The following is a 20048-nucleotide window of genomic DNA, read 5'->3' on the forward strand; positions in this document are numbered from 1 at the left end:
AACTTCCCAGTGTGTGAAGTGTACAGCAAACAAAGGAGAACAGAAAAGCCCAACAAACACAGGACAGGTAAAGGTCACCCAACACACACACACACAAACTATACATGGTCTGGGCAGGTTGCTGTTCTGGTTTACTCATGTAGTTAGTTACCATGGAGGTAGGTCCTCAAGGGCCATTACAGGACTTCCAAGAGAGAGAGGGAGGAGAGACCTTGTAAATATGCAGTGTGATTTGTTTTAGGCCAGAGAGTCAGAAGAACTCTCTCGCAACCTCGATCTCTCTCTATGAGCCCTAGGACCATGCCTCAGGACTACCTGTCCTCAATCCACCAGGTCATGCTGCCACTATCGAAACCCTGACTGTTTTCACCGGACGTGCTAAATCGTCCCGGACCTGCTGTTTCGACTCTCTCTCTCTCGGACCTGTTGTCTCGACCTCTGAATGCTCGGCTATGAAAAGCCAACTGACATTTACTCCTGAGGTGTTGAACTGCTTCACCCTTTATAACAACTGTGGTTATTATTTGACCCTGCTGGTCATCTATGAACATTTGAACATCTTGAAGAACAATCTGGCCTTAATTTACATGTGCTCTTATAATCTCCACCTGACCCAGCCAGAAGAGGACTGGCCACTCCTAGGAGCCTGGTTCCTCTCTAGGTTTCTTTCTAGGTTCCTGCCTTTCTAGGGAGTTTTTCCTCCTACATCTGCATTGCTTGCTCTTTAGGGTTTTAGGCTGAGTATCTGTATAGCACTTTGTGACAACTGCTGATGTAAAAATGGCTTTATAAAATGTATTTGATTGAAATTTGATTGATTGCTGAGGAGGTTGTTCACCCGATTTGGCTGACTCCCTGCACCTTGCTCATCCTGCTTGGAAACCCTGTAGCCAACTAACTTCGAAACTCAACGGGTCAGTGCAGCACAACCAACTTTGTCTTTCAGTGCACAAAACCTGTTTCATAAAGACACACCAGTCTCTGCCGCGTTTCACTCCCCTGCACTGTATCATGTGGCTTGTTTTAGAATGACGCCTCCTGGTCTCTGCTATTCCCTCCAGCTTCCCAGCTGCCCCCTGGAGGGTTGGGGGCGGCTCCTGTTACAATGGCTGCTGCCTGGCCAGGGGGCCTGCTGCTGCTATAAACAACTCTCTGCAAGCTGTCAGTGGAGGCTCTTCTGAGGGACATTGGGGGAGATTAAGATGAGTTATAGTCATTTTAAAGATGGCGGTATACATTTTTTTGCTCTCCCCAACTTCATGCAAATTTCAAGCGAAGCAATGCACTGGAGCGAAGCATTTTCAAGAGCAAGAGCCTCTGATCAAAACCCGCTGTATGTAAAAACACCCATGTGTGGAAACGCGGTCTCCTTTATAGGGCTATTTGTATGATTACTTTGAGAGCTTTAAACTCAGTAGGTCCACACGGGTTCTCAATAGCAGCAGATAAAAACTGATAGGCCTAAACCAAAATAGCACAGAGATTATAAATGAAGTCATGTATGGCATCTTATCTGAGCGGCTGATAATGTCGAGAGAAAGTGTGGGCAATTGTAATTATCACCTAAACACTTGAATAAAAACTATGGATTTGGCACACTTCTTGATCTGATGAAGGCATAACTACCTAAAACACACGAGCCTGCCCCCGACAATAAAGAAGTGAAATGAGCTGATGTCTGTCCTTTTTTTCCATGTTTGTCCTTTTTTTATGTTTTGAAGCGTCTCAGTTTACCAATGTTCTTGAACTTGAGATTTCATTTGAAGTCATCGTCACATATAGTACAGCACCCAGTTAATAAAGCGAGACAGCACACGTTACCCACTCCACAACGTAGAGAGAACTTTGCTTGGCCGAACCAAAGCCTTTGTAAACAATTGGTGGCCTAAATAAGATTAAGGGAATGATGCGTGCTCTTTTGAGTTCTCCATCTGTACACAAATCATAGCAGATTAATTATTTACCTGTAGCTCACACCATGCCACTTCTACTGTTGTCTCCGTATCCAGGCCTTTGTACACCGTCTTGAACGACCCTCTCCCAATTTCAATGTTGAATTTGAGGAACCTTCCGTCAGGTGACGTCGCCACGGCTTTGGTTTCAATTTCATCCTTTTCCTCTTGCTCCCGTTTTCTTTCAAATGGAGCTCGAGATAAAATGACCTTTTTGTCAGTGATTTCTTCCTCGGAATCTGAACTTGTGCCCTGTACTTGCGAGCTGGGCTGTGGCGCGTCCCAGGTATCAAGAGGTGATTTGGGGTCTGACGCTTGGGTACCAGGGGGTGAGCACGTGCTCGTTCCCGGGCTTGAGACAGGTGAGGCTGGTGCTGAGGAGTCCACCTTTTTCTCCTCTGCCGCTGTTTCGGCTAAAATATCATCAGCAGACCAGGAGTGAGTTTTGGAGAGAGGGGAATCATCGTAAACTTCAGGCTCCAAATCCAAGGTATTTATTTTGCTCAACCTGTACGAGTTTCTCCTGGAGTTTGCCGAGTGTCTCCTTCGCCTTGGTGGTATTCGGCCAGGGAAGCAGGAGTTGGCGTCGAACCCAGCAGGTAATTTGGAGAAACCCAGTCCGGCCACGTCGACCTCTAGCTGTGACATTTCTGTTTTATGAGTTTTGCCTCGAAATGCAACAGGTGGGTCTTGTGTCCCAACTAGTGGATAGTGCAAATCCGAAGGAAGGCTATTCAAAAACATAAACAGGACAAGGGAACATCGTAGGTTGCAGGGAATGTGGATTATTTCGAGAAATAAGAACGGGCAAAAAAATCCAAATGACAAAAATAAGAATAGGCTACAGATAAGTGTCTACATATTTGGCTTATACATTCGATTTTTTTCTGTTAAATTCAACTATAGGCTAAATAATACAAAAAAATATTTAACAAACAAGTGGGGTGACAACTCTCTTCACCTCAACCTGAATGAAGGTCGTTCTCGAGTTCTCCCAGGTAAAACGTGCTTGTTTAAATCCGCCAAATATAATTTACTTGGTCGTGCTCATAGACAGATGAAAAACAAATGACATTAATCCGAGTATTCCTCAAATTGTGTCTCTGGTCGCACGTCTTCAAACTGTCCGCTCCCAATGTGGATTAAATCAGTATCAACAACGCGTAGACTGCTCGAGCGCACAGTGAACGCTCAATGGGCATTGGGCTCCACCCCAAAAAACACATTTCGGATCCTGTAACCATAGACTATTATAGGTGGTGAAGCTAGAGTTCCCGTGAATGTACACTGAACAAAAATATACACGCAACATGTAAAGTGCTGGTCCCATGTTTCATGAGCTGAAATAAAAGATCCCAGAAAGTTTCCATACACACAAAAAGTTTATTTTCCATACCACAAAAGCTTATTTTTCTCATATTTGTACACAAATGTGTTTACATCCATGTGGGTGAGCATTTCTCCTTTGTTGAAATAATCTAACCACCTGACAGGTGTGGCATATCAACAAGCTGATTAAACAGCCTGATCATTACACAAGTGCACTTTTGCTGGGGACTATAAAAGGCCACTCTAAAATGTGCAGTTGACTCAAGTTTTGAGGGAGCGTGCAATTGGCATGCCGACTGCAGGAATGTCCACCAGAGTTGTTGCCAGATAATTACATTTTAATTTCTCTACCATATGGCGTCATGTGGGCGAGCAGTTTGCTGATGTCAACGTTGTGAACAGAGTGCCACATGGTGGTGGGGTTGTGTTATGGGCAGGCATAAACTACAGACAACGAACACAATTGCATTTTATCGATGGTAATTTGAATGCACAGAAATACAGTGAAGAGATTGTGAGACCCATTTTGTAAGGTATCTGTGACCAACAGATGCACATCTGTATTCCCAGTCATGTGAAATCCATAGATTAGGGTCTTATTAATTCATTTAAATTGGCTGATTTCCTCATATGAACTGTAACTCTTTGAAATTACATGTTGCATTTATTTTTGTTCAGTATATATTTTCATAGTTAACATTTGCTAAAAAAAACATTCTAATGAAGTTTATCTGAAAATAGAAAACTGTTCGTTTGTGGTGCGTAGTAGCCTACTGTGTGCTGTACAGTAGTACTTGCAAACTTACTATTGAAGGTAGCCCAATAGGTCACACGAATCTTGGTCCAAGTGTGATATGAAAGCATTCTGGCAATATGCCAAGGCTTTAGATGCCAGCTCTTGGTTTAGAATGTTGGACTTACAGTAGGCTATCCTGTATATTGTGCTATACCATATGCCAACTGTAAGGTAATTATTACGATAACAGAGGATGAGTCATCAAAACGTATTAACTTAATAATAATAACTGTTTTACTGAGGTAAGTGCTCCCAGGACAGGAACTATCCGCTTATCTGTGGTGTTGACTATCTTTAGCAATATTACATAATGTTGCACTGTGAACTACTTAAAATAGTGGGTAGGATACAAATGGAGATAAGGACTACAGCAAAACGAATGAATCCATCTTAACGTCAAGTTGCAACAGACTAAAATTGCCTGGCAGCCTGTAAATCCTGGCACTGTAGAAATAGGCTTCATCAAGAAGTCTGGATTAAGCTAAAGACAAAGACAGCTGACCATCTAAATCTAGGCTATACCTACCTAATCTCTTCAATAGGAAATTAAATCACAGAGACAAAAGCAATACAGAAAAACTGAGATGTTTCCCTGTCTTATAAAATAGGTTTACAACAGTATCCTCACCAGTCAAGTATTCTCTTTTTGTCTGATGATGAACTCAGTAATAGGGGGTTGGGTTGTGTGCAGATTTAGTTAAAGAAGGGTAATAGCATAGTGGTTATAGGAAAGGGGGTTTATTCATGTCTGTTTGACACATCTCACAAATTCTCACCAGTTACATGTGATATAACACAGTAGTAGCATATCACTCAAAGCTTAAGAATATATATGTAAAACACCCAGTAGGTACATTATCGTCATCAGTCACTCTCCACCACAGACACACACATTTCCTCCATTCCAGGGTTAACATGAACTCCCTGACACGGACCGAGGCCTCATCTTAGCAGGGTTCCGGCACGAAGTGAAGAGAGCGGCTTAGCGTTGTGTGGCAGGCCACATTAGCCTAGTGCCACACACACCTTACTGTTGACTTGTGCGATATACTGACCCCATTCCCCTCATACTAAGGATTCCAGCTAGGGAAGTTCCAGTCAGTGTCTTCTCAGCCATGTGCTACGGCTTTGATTCCTGGGAAGACCGGTGTGTGTTGCCATATGCTTACAATCCCTGACACAGACACTGATGAAGGTGCTCAGCCTGCCGCTGTAAAACACAAACAGACCGACAGACAGAGGGCCAGTGACTCTTTGTTTATCCCCTCCTGTCACTGTAACATACAACATGTATTTAAATGTGTGTATCGCCCTCTAGCCTACTGTAAACAGATGCCAGTATGTGTGTACATGAGTGTGTGTGTGTGTCTGTAAGAGCTTGCACCGTGGAGATAGATAGCTCAAGTCCCAGCACCTGATATAGCCCTCACGAACACTGCCAGGAGACTTAAACTAGCCGTCTCCCACCTGTCACATGAGCTTCACAGAGAGGCTGTGTGGAAGCAGGAGAGAGGAGCAGTCAGAGGGGGAGCTTATCTGCAGGAACAAATTGCTCCTAATGCAGCAGACTGCCACCCACAGGTGCTAATCACTCATGTTTGATGAGAGCTTCTGCAGAGTCATCTTTCCAGAAAAGAGGAGTAGCACAAAAATCCCCATGAAACAGCATGGAAATGGGTCACACGGTAGACGACATGCTAATCGCAGCGCTCTTCACAATTCCAGCTAAAAAGCAGCGCGTCGTCCTCCCTTCTCTGTCTGCTCTCTCTGCTGCTGTATGGTTTGTTTATCTCCCGGTCATGAGGCGGGCAGTGCAATACGCTCTGTTCTTTTCCGCTTTAGCCGACACGGGGCAGGAGGCAGGGCCTTGACAAGGGAATAATAAACAGAGGTCCTATTTTTTTGAAGGTCAAGGAAATTGATATGATATGACATTAAAAGCTTAGTGGCTTTTGCAACTTTTCCAAGGGCTTTAGCAATACTCATAAATGCCTGCCATAAGACTGTGAAAGTGTATTCCAACATACACAGAGGGAAGCTCACAAGTTGGAAAGCAATGTGAACTGTTGAGTGTGAACAGAATATTAAAGTGGGCACTTAAAAAAATACCTTTGACTATTGGATGTTCTTATAGGCACTTTAGTATTGCCAGTGTAACAGTATAGCTTCCGTCCCTCTCCTCGCCCCTACCTGGGCTCGAACCAGGAACACATTGACAACAGCCACCCTCGAAGCATCGTTACCCATCGCTCCACAAAAGCCGCGGCCCTTGCAGAGCAAGGGGAACAACTACTCCAAGTCTCAGAGCGAGTGACGTCACCGATTGAAACGCTATTAGCGCGCACCCCGCTAACTAGCTAGCCATTTCACATCGGTTATACCAGACTAATCTCGGGAGTTGATAGGCTTGAAGTCATAAACAGCTCAATGCTTGAAGCATTGAGAAGAGCTGCTGGCAAATCGCACAAAAGTGCTGTTTGAATGAATGCATACGAGCCTACCATCGCTCAGTCAGACTGCTATATCAAATCATAGACTTAATTATAACATAATAACACACAGAAATACGAGCCTTTGGTCATTAATATGGTCGAATCCAGAAACTATCATTTCGAAAACAAAACGTTTATTCTTTCAGTGAAATACGGAACCGTGGGGCCTCCCGGATGGCACAGTGGTTAGAGGTGCTGTTTTGTTAAATCATCTCCCGTTTGGCGAAGTTGGCTGTCTTTGTTAGGAAGAAATAGTCTTCACACAGTTTGCAACGAGCAAGGCGGCCCAAACTGCTGCATATACCCTGACTCTGTTGCAAGAGAAGTGACACAATTTCCCTAGTTAAAAGAAATTTATGTTAGTAGGCAATATTAACTAAATATGCAGGCTTAAAACTAAATACAGTGGGGCAAAAAAGTATTTAGTCAGCCACCAATTGTGCAAGTTCTCCCACTTAAAAAGATGAGAGGCCTGTATTTTATCATAGGTACACTTCAACTATGACAAAGTGGGAGAAAAAAAATCCTGAAAATCACATTGTAGGATTTTTTATGAATTTATTTGCAAATGTCAATAAAGTGCCCGACCTCACTAATGCTTGATAACAAGTTCAAACAGGTGCCATTAATACAGGTAATGAGTGGAGGACAGAGGAGCCTCTTAAAGAAGAAGTTACAGGTCTGTGAGAGCCAGAAATCTTGCTTGTTTGTAGGTGACCAAATACTTATTTTCCACCATAATTTGCAAATAAATGTAAAAAATCCTACAATGTGATTTTCTGGATTTTTTTTCTCTCATTTTGTCTGTCGTAGTTGAAGTGTACCTATGATGAAAATTACAGGCCTCATCTTTTTACGTGGGAGAACTTGCACAATTGGTGTATGACTAAATACTTTTTTGCCCCACTGTACTTATGTATTGATTTTAAGAAAGGCATTGATGTTTATGGTTAGGTACACAGTCCTTTTTTGCTAATGCGCACAGCATCGATTATATGCAACGCAGGACACGCTAGTTAAACTAGTAATATCATCAACCATGTGTAGTTAACTAGTGATTATGATTGATTGTTTTTTATAAGATAAGTTTAATGCTAGCTAGCAACTTACCTTGGCTTCTTACTGCATTTGCGTAACAGGCAGGCTCCTCACGGAGTGCAATGTAAGGCAGGTGGTTAGAGCATTGGACTAGTTAACCGTAAGGTTGCAAGATTGAATCCCCGAGCTGACAAGGTAAAAATCTGTCGTTCTGCCCCTGAACAAGGCAGTTAACCCCGTTCCTAGGCCGTCATTGAAAATAAGAATGGGTTCTTAACTGACTTGCCTAGTTAAATAAAGGTGTAAAAAAAAAAAAAGATTTTCAATTGTTGAACATTTGAAATCAGCCCTAATTAAATCGGCCAATTCCGATTAATCGGTCGACCTCTAGTGAAAATAATAAGTATGCTTTTGGGGAGGCAGAAAGTCACAAGTGTCCATCCAGATTGTGACTATATTTTGGATAATGGTTCCCTGTCTGAGACAGGAACAAATCCACATTCAAAGTGTGAAATTTTTATTCTGTTTTGTTATTCTGATTAGCTTTTGCCTAACTTGATGTTGACAAAATAATCAGCTGATATGCGAACATGACAAACAAGTCATTGTCGAGGTTGAGATATCTGCCAGGCACGCAGAAATGCATGTCGCCACCTGGGTGTCAGAAGGGGGGGGGGGGTAGTTGAGTTATCCGCATAGCAATGATAGGATTGTGTATAGAGACAAGAGGAGAGGGCCTAGAACCGAGCCCTGTGGGACACAGTAGTGAGTATGTGGTGCAGACACAGATCCTCTCCACGTCACCTGGTAGAAGCGGCCTGCAAGGTAGGATGCAATCCAAGAGTGTGCAGAGCCTGAGACGCCACCATGAGATGGTGGAGAGGAGGATCTGATGGTTCACGGTGTCAAAGGCAGCGGATAGATCTAGGAGGATGAGAACAGAGGAGAGAGTCAAGTTTGGCAGTGTGGACAGCCTCCGTAACACAGAGAAGGGCAGTCTCAGTTGAGTGACCCATCTTGAAGCCTGACTGGTTAGGGTCAAGAAGGTCATTCTGAGAGAGAAAGTTGATCAGAGACAGCATGCTCAAGTGTTTCGAGTGTTGGTTCCTTGAGGAAGGGAGCAACTCGGGCCGTTTTGAAGTCAGAGGGGTCAGGCATGAGTTGATGAGGGAAGTGAGGAATGGGAGAAGGTCTCCAGAGATGGTCTGGAGGAAGAAGGAGGGGGATGGGGTTGAGCGGGCAGGTTGTGGGGGGGGGGGGGCCAGACCTCACTAGTCGCAGGATGTTGTCTGGAGAGATATGGGAGAATGAGGTCAAGGCGTAGGATAGTTCTGTGTGAGTGAGACCAGGGGACTCAATAGGCTGAGTGAATGAGTAGCGGATGTCGTCAACCTTTTTTTCAAAGTGGTTTACAAAGCTGTCCACAGAGAGGGAGGATTTAGGAGGGAGAGAAGGTGGAAAAGAGTTTCCTAGGGTTAGAGGCAGAAGTTTGAAAATTTGTGGTAGAAAGTGGCTTTAGCAGCGGAGGAGGAAGTGGAAGAGAACGTAGAGAGGAGGGAGTGAAAGGATGATTTTTATTTATTTTATTTAACCTTTATTTAACTAGGCAAGTCAGTTAGGAACAAATTCTTATTTACAATGACAGGGGCTGGGAATAAACATTAAAATAAATTGAATAAAAATATAGGACAAAAACACACATCGCGACAAGAGAACACAACACTACATAAAAAGAGACCTAAGACGACAACATAGCATGGTAGCAACACAACATGACAACAACATAGTAGCAGCACAACATGGTACAAACATTATTTGGCACAGACAACAGCACAAAGGGCAAGAAGGTAGAGACAATAATACATCACGCAAAGCAGCCACAAGTATCCATGATTGAGTCTTTGAATAAAGAAATTGAGATAAAACTGTCCAGTTTGAGTGATTGTTGCAGCTCGTTCCAGTCGCTAGCTGCAGCGAACTGAAAAGACGAGCGACCCAGGGTTGTGTGTGCTTTGGGGACCTTTAACAGAATGTGACTGGCAGAACAGGTGTATGTGGAAGATGAGGACTGCAGTAGATATTTCAGATAGGAGGGAGTGAGGCATAAGGGTTTTATAAATAAGCATCAACCAGTGGGTCTTGCGATGGGTATACAGAGATGACCAGTTTACAGAGGAGTATAGAGTGCAGTGATGTGTCCTATAAGGAGCATTGGTGGCAAATCTGATGTCCGAATGGTAAAGGACATCTAGCCGCTCGAGAGCACCCTTACCTGCCCATCTATAAATTACGTCTCCATAATCTAGCATGGGTAGGATGGTCATCTGAATCAGGTCCTCCGGAAGTTTAGTTTTCCTCCATTTTTGCTCAGCTATCCGCAGCCCTGTTCTGTAAGCTCGCAATGGGTCACACGGCCACAGAGCAGGAGGGGAGAGCAGAGCCGGCTGGGAGAAAAGGAGAGAGTGCGAGTCATAGGATGTGGAAAGGGAAGAAAGTAGTGTCGAAGAGGCAGAATCAGGAGACAGGAGGGAGAAGGATTTAGCAGAAGGGAGAGATGATAGGTTAGAAGAAGACAGAGTAGTGGCAGAGAGAGAGAGAGCAAAGATTGCGATGGTGCATGACCATCTGGGTAGGGGCTGAGTTGTTAGGGTTGAAGAAAAGGGTGACAGAAAAGGAAACAAAGTAGTGATCAGAGACCTGGAGGGGGTGGCAGTGAGATTAGTAGGCGAGCGGCCTCTAGTAAAGATGAAGTCAAGCGTATTGCCTGCCTTGTGAGTTGGAGGGGATTGGGAAAGGGTGAGGTCAAAAGAGGCAAGGAGAGGAAAGAAGGGCAGCATAGGCTGAGATGAACTCAGTGTTCTTGACCACAGATCGGCAGTTCCAAATGCTGCCAGAGACCCGGAATTTTACATGTGTTGGGCACGCAGGGTACACTAAATTAGAAGGGTTGAAGCCAAGGGGTGGGGAGTGTCTTTAAAGTCTACAGAGAGCGGTGCAAACAGGTATAGAAAAACACACACACATAGTTGACAACGCTACAGAAGAGCAAAATGAGAGTCTGTAAATAACTAGCAATAGCATGAAGCCCACTGAGATGGTTATATACACTCAGAAAATAGATGAAACCACCCACACCCCTACCAAAACAAGTCACAAATTGCCCTGCCCCATGATCCTGGTCAATGTGTCAACAATTATCTGCAAATTATGAGCATTCAGCAGTTCACACACCAAGTAGGACACTGGGAAGACAGGCAGCACTTAAAGTTGATAGCCCTAGCTAGCAAAAAGGCAGTACTAGACAACAGATAAAGACAACATTTATAATTATCACTCCTGGAGATATCAGGAGTCATCTAGATATAGAATGAGGCACTTGACTCTAATAGATCAAACCTTGTTTGAAGGGTTGTGTACTGTGCTCAAGTGAGTTTTTTAAATTTTATTACACCTTTATTTAATCTTTTTAACTAGGCAAGTCAGTTAAGAACACATTCTTATTTTCAATGACGGCCTAGGAACGGTGGGTTAACTGCCTCGTTCAGGGGCAGAAAGACAGATTTTCACCTTGTCAGCTCGGGGATACAATCTTGCAACCTTACAGTTATTAACTAGTCCAACGCAATAACGACCTGCCTCTCTCTCGTTGCACTCCACTAGGAGACTGACTGCCTGTTACGCAAATGCAGTAAGCCAAAGGTAAGTTGCTAGCTAGCATTAAACTTATCTTATAAAAACAATCAATCATAATCACTAGTTAACTACACATGGTTGATGATATTACTAGATATTATCTAGCGTGTCCTGTGTTGCATATAATCTGACTAAGCATACAAGTATCTAAGTACCTGACTGAGCGGTGGTAGGCAGAAGCAGGCGCATAAACATGAATTCGAACAGCACTTTCGTGCGTTTTGCCAGCAGCTCTTCGTTGTGCGTCAAGCATTGCTGTTTATGACTTCAAACCTATCAACTCCGGAGATGAGGCTGGTATGAACAAGTGAAATGGCTGGCTAGTTAGCGCGCACTAATAGCGTTTCAAACTTCACTTGCTCTGAGCCTTGGGGTGGTTGTTTCCCTTGCTCTGCATGGGTAACGCTGCTTCGATGTGGTGGCTGTTGTCGTTGTGTTTCTGGTTCGAGCCCAGGGAGGAGCGAGGAGAGGGACGGAAGCTATACTGCCTGCCTTGTGAGAAGCTATACTGCCTGGCAATACTAAAGTGCCTATAAGAACATCCAATAGTCAAAAGGTTAATGAAATACAAATGGTATAGAGGGAAATAGTCCTGTAATAACTACAACCTAAAACTTCTTACCTGGGAATATTGAAGACTCATGTTAAAAGCAACCACCAGCTTTCATATGTTCTCATGTTCTGAGGAAGGAACTGAAACGTTAGCTTTCTTACATAGCACATATTGCACTTTTACGTTCTTCTCCAACACTTTGTTTTTGCATTATTTAAACCAAATTGAACATGTTTCATTATTTATTTGAGGCTAAATGTTATTTTATTGATGTATTATATTAAGTTAAAATAAGTGTTAATTCAGTATTGTTTTAATTGTCATTATTACAAAAACATTTTTCAAATTATTATTATTATTATTTATTTTTTAAATCGGCCGATTTTAATTGGTATCGGCCTTTTTGGTCCTCCAATAATCGGCATTGAAAAATCATAATCGGTCGACCTCTACTATAGAGTCATCATATATCGGCCTTACAAGGCGTAGCTTTAGGGCATGTCCATCTAAAAGGACCCGTGAGAACCAACATGAAGTTCATAGGAACACATCAAATTGGGTGTCAAATGAAAGCTACACTACATGTCCAAATGTATGTGGACACCTAATCGTCGAACATCTTATTCCAAAATCATGGGCGTTAATATGGAGTTGGTCCTCCCTTTGGTGCGATAACAGCCTCCACTCTTCTGGGAAGGCTTTCCACAATATGTTGGAACATTGCTGCAGGGACTTGCTTCCATTCAGCAACAAGAGCATTAGTGAGGTCGGGCACTGATGTTTGGCGATTAGGCCTTGCTCGCAGTCAGCATTCAAATCTAATCACATTTTATTAATCACATGCACCAAATACAACAGGTGTAGACCTTACAGTGAAATGCTTACTTACGAGCCCCTAACCAACAATGCAGTTTAAAGATAAATATGGATAAGAATAAGAAATAAAAGTAACAAGTAATTAAAGAGCAGCAGTAAAATAACAATAGCGAGACTATAGTGAGACAATGTGCGGGGGGCACCGGTTAGTTGAGGTAATATGTACATGAATGTAGAGTTATTAAAGTGACATTCATAGACAACAACCGAGAGTAGCAGCGGTGTAAAAGACGGGGGAGGGGGGCAATGCAAATAGTCTGGGCAGCCATTTGATTAGGTGTTCAGGAGTCTTACGGCTTGGGGTGGAAGCTGTTTACAAGCCTCTTGGACCTAGACTTGGTGCTCTGGTACTGTTTTCTGTGCGGTAGCAGAGAGAGTCTATGACTAGGGTGGCTGGAGTCTTTGACAATTTTTAGGGCCTTTCTCTGACACGGCCTGGTATAGAGGTCCTGGATGGCAGGAAGTCACTGGGCCATTCGCACTACCCTCTGTAGTGCCTTGTGGTCAGAGGCCGAGCAGTTGCCATACCAGGTAGTGATGCAACAAGTCAGGATGCTCACGATGGTGCAGCTTTCGAACCTTTTGAGGATCTGAGGACCCATGCCAAATATTTTCAGTCTCCTGGGGGGAATAGGTTTTGTTGTGCCCTTTTCACGACAATTGATCCCAAAGGCGTTCGATGGGGTTGAGGTCAGGGCTCTGTGCAGGCCAGTCAAGTTCTTCCACATCGATCTCGACAAACGATTTCTGTACGGACCTCGCTTTATGCACGGGGGCATTGTCATGCTGAAACAGGAAAGGGCCTTCTCCAAACTGTTGCCACAAAGCACAGAATCATCTAGAATGTCATTGCATGCTGTAGCATTAAGATGTTCCTTTCCATAATAATGCATTTCTGTATAGTACAGATCAGGGACCCATGATGTAATTCTGTTACCTTAATTCAGTTACCGGATGTAAATCCACTTCACCTACTGTAATTCAATAACCAAAATAAATGTATTCAAACTCAAGGTGTCATGTCATAGCTGACATCCCATTCTTTCTGCAGACATCTTTGAATTTGAATTCAGAGCAGATATATATTTTTAAAATCTGGTCGCATAAAAAACTGAGGGAGATTTTACCATCATTCTGTTACTTTGCATCTGCACAGTTCTTCCAGTGAATGTTCTTTTGTGAAATGTTCTGTGCAAATTGTTCAAAGTTGTCCTTGTGCATAGAATTGTATGGTTTGTTAAACTTTGAAATCAATGTTTTTTGTTAGGAATACATTTTAAAGTGAAATCTTAGTCAAAGCCTAATTCCATTATTGTGGAATTCCCAGCCTATAGGGTCTGGGTTGAGGAGTCCCAGCACATAGACTAACTGTGACAAAAGTTTACAATATAGACTGTCAATATATGTCAATAAATTTATGAAAAGGAATAAACTTAAAACTAAGATTTGAAACAACTTTTGCTAATGTTAGAAAAGACACTGGGCACGTTTGAGTAGTAAGGCAAAAGACAAGTCAAGGAGTGAAGTCAGGGGAGGTGCATCTGTGACATCTGAAAGTAGGACACTAATGTGGTTTTCCAACACCAAGGCTCAGATCAACATGGAAGTGTTGATAAAGAAAGTTCTTTACAATGTCGAAATAAACATTGTTCCATCCCCCATATTACACACTCACAAACTGAAATCATATGTGTGTTCATTGTACAATCAATTACTGTTTCAGTCATGTCTTTGGTCACATTCAGGTGGGTCAAACAACAACACTGTAATGACTGGTTGACACTAGAGCCGCCCATAATTCAGGCGAAGGCTACAGGATGAAATTGGTGAAGAGCAACTGCAGAAACTTGCTGTCGACTGCAGTCAAAACTTAATGACATTGATCACATTATTTTTGTAACGTTCATGCAGTCGACATGTAGGCGCAAGTCGGACAATGTTATCCCCATAATGTAACTCACTTTGAATGGCGGTGACCATCGGACTTGACATAAACTCGAACGCAACCACTCAATCTGTCAAAACAGCTGGCAGTAAGCGGTTCGAAAATCGGAGGTGACGTAATTCTGCTACGTACATCATCAAATCGCGCGCTCAGAAGCGCAGCGCTCAATGACTATATTTTACATTAAATTACGAACAATCAAAGGTAAGTTAATATTTGCAAACACGCACTCCTGTTGTTTTCAAATAAAATAACGATGCCAAACACAGACACTACGCTAGCTACTTGTCCAGCAGACCCAAGCCTTGCTCAACATACCCACACAGCTAGCTAACGTTAACTAGTTACTAGCACCATAGCATTAGAATGGATCTCTATGGCTAGTACAGACCTGGACGTGTGAACCCCCATCATGTCAGCTGAAGGTGTAACGCTATGTGCCTTCCTGATCCTTTTTATTTCATTTTCTGACCTGTTTGAGGTTTATGTATCTGGCCACCTAGCTAGCTACACACAAGCGCTGTTCAGATTCGTAGAAGTGTAACGTTAGCTAGATTTCCTGTTTTTTCTTCGTATTGTAAATCACGCCCACTACACGTTGTCTAATAACGTTACACTTAGCTCACACAAGCAGGGGCGAAAATCTGATATCAACTTTGGAGGGGACAATTACATTACATTTTCTCAAGAGCAATTCCTGAGGGGGACACCAAAAGTAGAGCTGTACACAGCCTACATTGTAATGTGTTCAATGTATATTGAGGAACCATAATTACTACTACTGGATAATTGATAGGTACAGTAGTTAACTGAAGGGTTGTTCCAACTTGTTAAAATGTTTCAATCATTATAATACTAATAATAATAGTTATAGCAGTGTTCCTTATCAGTCCAGTATGTATGCAGGTATTTGTATTTACAACCAGCAATACCAGGCAAGGCCAGTAGGTGGTAATGGTACTGTACACTGTATGGGTGCAGGTTTCATAAATACAATGAACATGTTGCGATCTCATCTCAAAGAATCTCCATTGAGAACCATCACGAAGTTGGTCTCCGCACTGAACTGACCTTTTTATTTAACTTTTTCTGATTCATTTATATAGTCATTAAATATGTGCCACTGGTTTGAGTCTATTACAACATCTTTACAAGAACAAAACGCTCAGAATAAGTACAGTTCTAAAAGCAAAATAACTACTTCAATGAAAAACCCAAACAAATCAAGCAAAATATCCTTCATAAATACTTAGTTATTGTTCAGTCAGTGTCTCAACTCTTCAAACAACAGCAATGGACAAGTATGTCACACAAAGTATGCCATTTTAAATTATATAAATAATTAGTAAGTGTACTGTCATGTACTAAAACGATACCATTAAATATATTTAAGACAATGGTAGAAGAGAGTGTAGTTCTGTTCAGTTGGGAGTTCAGTTTATCGATAACCTTTTCACAGGGACTTTGAAGCACTACAGCTGCATGCTGATCTTGGAATAAACTGACGATAGCAAAGATTCCATCTTTGACGACGCCACATAAATGGAATAGATACTAGCTAGCTTAATAGTTAATGTTTGCCCGCTATCTCTGCAAATTCAGCTAGTGTGTGTGTAAACCCTGCCAACATAAAAATAAAACATTGCTATGGCGCGATTGACTGGATTAACCTCACGTCAGTTACGTGCATTGAGTGCCTTTCCGACAGTAGATACGAACCCTCTGTTACCTGCCAGATAAGGAACTGGCAGTGGATCAAACCATTGTGAGGCAAAGGGCGGGGGGGTGCAATCTTTTGAAACTTAAAAACGCGCTATTAAGTGTCTATTATCAGCACCAGTGCTTTCATTGCATATTATTAATATTATTCAAATTACATAGTTATGTTTACGGTGATATATTGGGGGGGACAAATCATTTCTTTCCCCGGGATGGGGGGTCGTGTCCCCTCATTCCCCCCTGGGATTTCAGCCTATGCACACAAGCCTAATTATTTGCCACTAGTAACAGTTGTTTCCCATCAGCAACCAAAATAATTTTTATCTGTTTACTACATTGCTGCGGCAAGATGATTGCTAAAGTTGTTTCTTTTTTATTTTGCAGGTTCCTATGATGACTGAATTTAAGAGAGCCTTCTCACTGGTGTGGGATCACTTCACTCTAGTGACACCCAATAAGGTCCAGTGCGCCCTCTGTTCACAACGGCTTAGCTTCAACAAAAACACCTCCGCCATGTTAAGGCACCTACGTTCAAGGCACCCAAGCGAGGCTTGGTACAGCAACTCAACATCTGGGGCCCACTCAAGCACAAGCAACTCAACATCTGGAGTCCACTCAACGTTCTCAAACTCAATAATTAGTGGTTCTGGAGTCCACTCATCGTTCTCTGGTACTACAGGACTAAACTCAATGTTTACAAACAGTGCTGCTGCTGGACACCACATCCAAGGTATGTTTCCTTTAGAATAGATGGTTTTCATCCTGTTTCAATCAATTATTATATTTAGATTAGCATTAATTGTACATCTTATTCAATTTGAATGGATTATTCTGTTTTATTTCACAGTCAGGACCACCAGACAAGAGGACCTGGATGATGCCCTAGTCAACATGTTGGTTAAAGACACCCAGCCATTTTCAGTAGTCGAGGAAGAAGGATTCACTGCTTTCGTCCAAAAGCTAGACCCAAGCTACAATCTTCCAAACAAGCAAGCACTGAAGAAAATGGTGGGGTCTCGGTGTGAATTCATCAATGATAATGTTGTATCTCAGATGGTAATTTCTGACTTTGTCAGCCTGACTTCGGACATGTGGACATCTATAGACAAGCACAGTTACATTTCAGTGACGGGGCATTTGGTAGCAGAAAATGCCAAGTTATCCACTTTCCTCCTTGGGATTTCTAAGCTGCCTGAAAACCACAAAGTGATCCACATTGAGGAGGCCAAAAACCAACTGGTGGCAAGCTGGGGCCTCCACAGCAGGGTCGCTGCATTGGTCACAGAGAACAGCGAAAATATGGTAGCCACGGTTCAGAAATTAGGAATCCTCCAGTTGCCCTCTTTTGCACACGTCCTGAACCTTGTGATTAAGAGGTCCATGGAGGCTTCTTTGGAGCTGCAGGACATCCGCTCCCAAGCGCGGGCTATCGTGTCTTTCTTCAAGTCGAATCAGAACGCAGAGATGAGGTTAGCTGAGGTGCAGGGGCAGCTAGGCAGGCCGGAGCAGAAGCTGATCCAGGAAGTGGACTCGAGATGGAACAGTAGCTTTTCTATGCTGGAACGCGTCTTTGATCAGAGGGAGTCTGTGGCTGCTGCTCTCAGCACCCTGGACACGGACATCATCCCTCTGGGATCTGCTGACTATGAGGTCATCCACCAGTGTCTCGGAGTGCTGGGTTCCTTCAACCAGGCCACAGCTGAGCTCGCCTCAGAGAAACGCGTCTCGGCTTCCAAGGTCATTCCTCTTGTCCGGATGCTGAAGATAACCCTTGAGAATAAGCACGGTGCCATCATACACTCTACGGCTACACAGCTGGCGTCTAACCTGCAGAGGGAGCTTCAGACGAGCTGCAGTATGGTGGAGACCGAGCCAATCCTAGGTCTATCGGCTCTCCTAGACCCGCGCTTCAAAATGTTGGCCTTCGGGAACCAAGGCTACGCTCAGGAGGCGGTGAAGCTCCTCACCTCCGAGTGCGCCTCATTAATCCGGATAAATCCCGACAAGGACGCCATTCTACCGCCCTCCACCACCAGGTCGATGACGCCCTCCCTGACATCACCCCACACCTCCTCCTGGGCAATGGAAACAGCTTCCATCTCCATGGCAACATCTCCGTCTAAGTCCCACGATGGGGGTCTGTGGGAGATGTTTGACAGTAAAGTGGGTGAGACACAGAGCGTCCAGAGCAGCACAGCGGATGCAGCGGTGGAGGTACAACACTACCTCAGTGACCCGTACCTGAACCGAGTGGAGAACCCCATGCACTACTGGGAGAAGCACTCCAAGGTGTACCCGCACCTGTTCCAGCTGGCTCGGAAATACCTCAGCGTTCCCGCCTCGTCTGTGCCATGCGAGCGCATATTCACCAAAGCTGGAGATGTGTTCAATAAAAAGAGGAGTTGCCTCAGTATGAAGGCTGTAGAGCAGATAATGCTGTTGAATAAAGGTCTAGTATAGCACAAGCAGCATACTATCCACGGTGTTTCTCATGCTGTTTGACCTGTATGTAACATAGGACTATTAAATGTACCAAATGCATTGTAATGTATTCTTCCTGGTTTGTGTATAAAGTATGTTAAAATGGCCTCTTTTTTTTTATAAAAAGAGAAGCAGTCTTTTACATTTTGAACATTTGTCAGGAGGCCGTTTGACCACTAGAGGACAATGCTGCACTGCCTAACAACCTGGCAGGGTGTATGTTTAATTACTTACTTTTGATTTATTACTGGGTGGACTGAATTCAATATTGCCTATACATCACCATAAGTGTTAAAAATATATTTTAAAACATTGGTAAAAATCACTGAATAATATTTTGCATTGTCATGTTTTTTATTTTTTTATTTCACCTTTATTTAACCAGGTAGGCAAGTTGAGAACAAGTTCTCATTTACAATTGCGACCTGACCAAGATAAAGCAAAGCAGTTCGACACATACAACGACACAGAGTTACACATGGAATAAAACAAACATACAGTCAATAATACAGTATAAACAAGTCTATATACGATGTGAGCAAATGAGGTGAGATAAGGGAGGTAAAGGCAAAAAAAGGCCATGGTGGCAAAGTAAATACAATATAGCAAGTAAAACACTGGAATGGTAGATTTGCAATGGAAGAATGTGCAAAGTAGAAATAAAAATAATGGGGTGCAAAGGAGCAAAATAAATAAATTAAATACAGTTGGGAAAGAGGTAGTTGTTTGGGCTAAATTATAGGTGGGCTATGTACAAGTGCAGTAATCTGTGAGCTGTTCTGACAGTTGGTGCTTAAAGCTAGTGAGGGAGATAAGTGTTTCCAGTTTCAGAGATTTTTGTAGTTCGTTCCAGTCATTGGCAGCAGAGAACTGGAAGGAGAGGCGGCCAAAGAAAGACTTGGTTTTGGGGGTGACTAGTGAAATATACCTGCTGGAGCGTGTTCTACAGGTGGGAGATGCTATGGTGACCAGCGAGCTGAGATAAGGGGGGACTTTACCTAGCAGGGTCTTGTAGATGACATGGAGCCAGTGGGTTTGGCGACGAGTATGAAGCGAGGGCCAGCCAACGAGAGCGTACAGGTCGCAATGGTGGGTAGAATATGGGACAAAACGGATTGCACTGTGATAGACTGCATCCAATTTGTTGAGTAGGGTATTGGAGGCTATTTTGTAA

General features: G+C 43.1%; 2 protein-coding genes across 5 annotated transcripts in view; one reads left to right on the top strand and one right to left on the bottom strand.

Annotated features, from left to right (window-relative positions):
* Positions 1–3159, bottom strand: part of LOC109897323 (serine/threonine-protein kinase WNK4-like) — a 71147-nt gene extending 67988 nt beyond the window's left edge. The window contains exon 1 of one of the 2 annotated variants that reach the window (XM_031834175.1): positions 1965–3156. In XM_031834175.1, the coding sequence (XP_031690035.1) occupies positions 1965–2696 (732 nt within the window). In that variant the 5' untranslated portion in view covers positions 2697–3156. Of the gene's footprint in view, positions 1–1964 lie in introns of both variants that reach the window. The other variant, XM_031834174.1, reaches the window with a different exon arrangement.
* Positions 2210–18980, top strand: LOC109897322 (zinc finger BED domain-containing protein 6-like). Of its 3 annotated transcripts, none has more exons than XM_031834192.1 (3): positions 2210–2551; positions 16778–17123; positions 17241–18980. In XM_031834192.1, exons 2-3 carry the CDS (start codon positions 16784–16786, stop codon positions 18851–18853), a joined length of 1953 nt encoding a protein of 650 aa, XP_031690052.1. In that variant the 5' UTR covers positions 2210–2551; positions 16778–16783; the 3' UTR covers positions 18854–18980. The 3 variants fall into 3 exon arrangements, with proteins under 3 accessions (XP_031690052.1, XP_031690054.1, XP_031690053.1); XM_031834194.1 differs by having other exon boundaries at positions 2267–2442; XM_031834193.1 differs by lacking the exon at positions 2210–2551 and adding an exon at positions 14617–14878.
* The last annotated feature ends 1068 nt before the right edge of the window (positions 18981–20048 follow it).

This window comes from Oncorhynchus kisutch, linkage group LG10 (assembly GCF_002021735.2).
Source record: "Oncorhynchus kisutch isolate 150728-3 linkage group LG10, Okis_V2, whole genome shotgun sequence".
Lineage (NCBI taxonomy): Eukaryota > Metazoa > Chordata > Actinopteri > Salmoniformes > Salmonidae > Oncorhynchus > Oncorhynchus kisutch.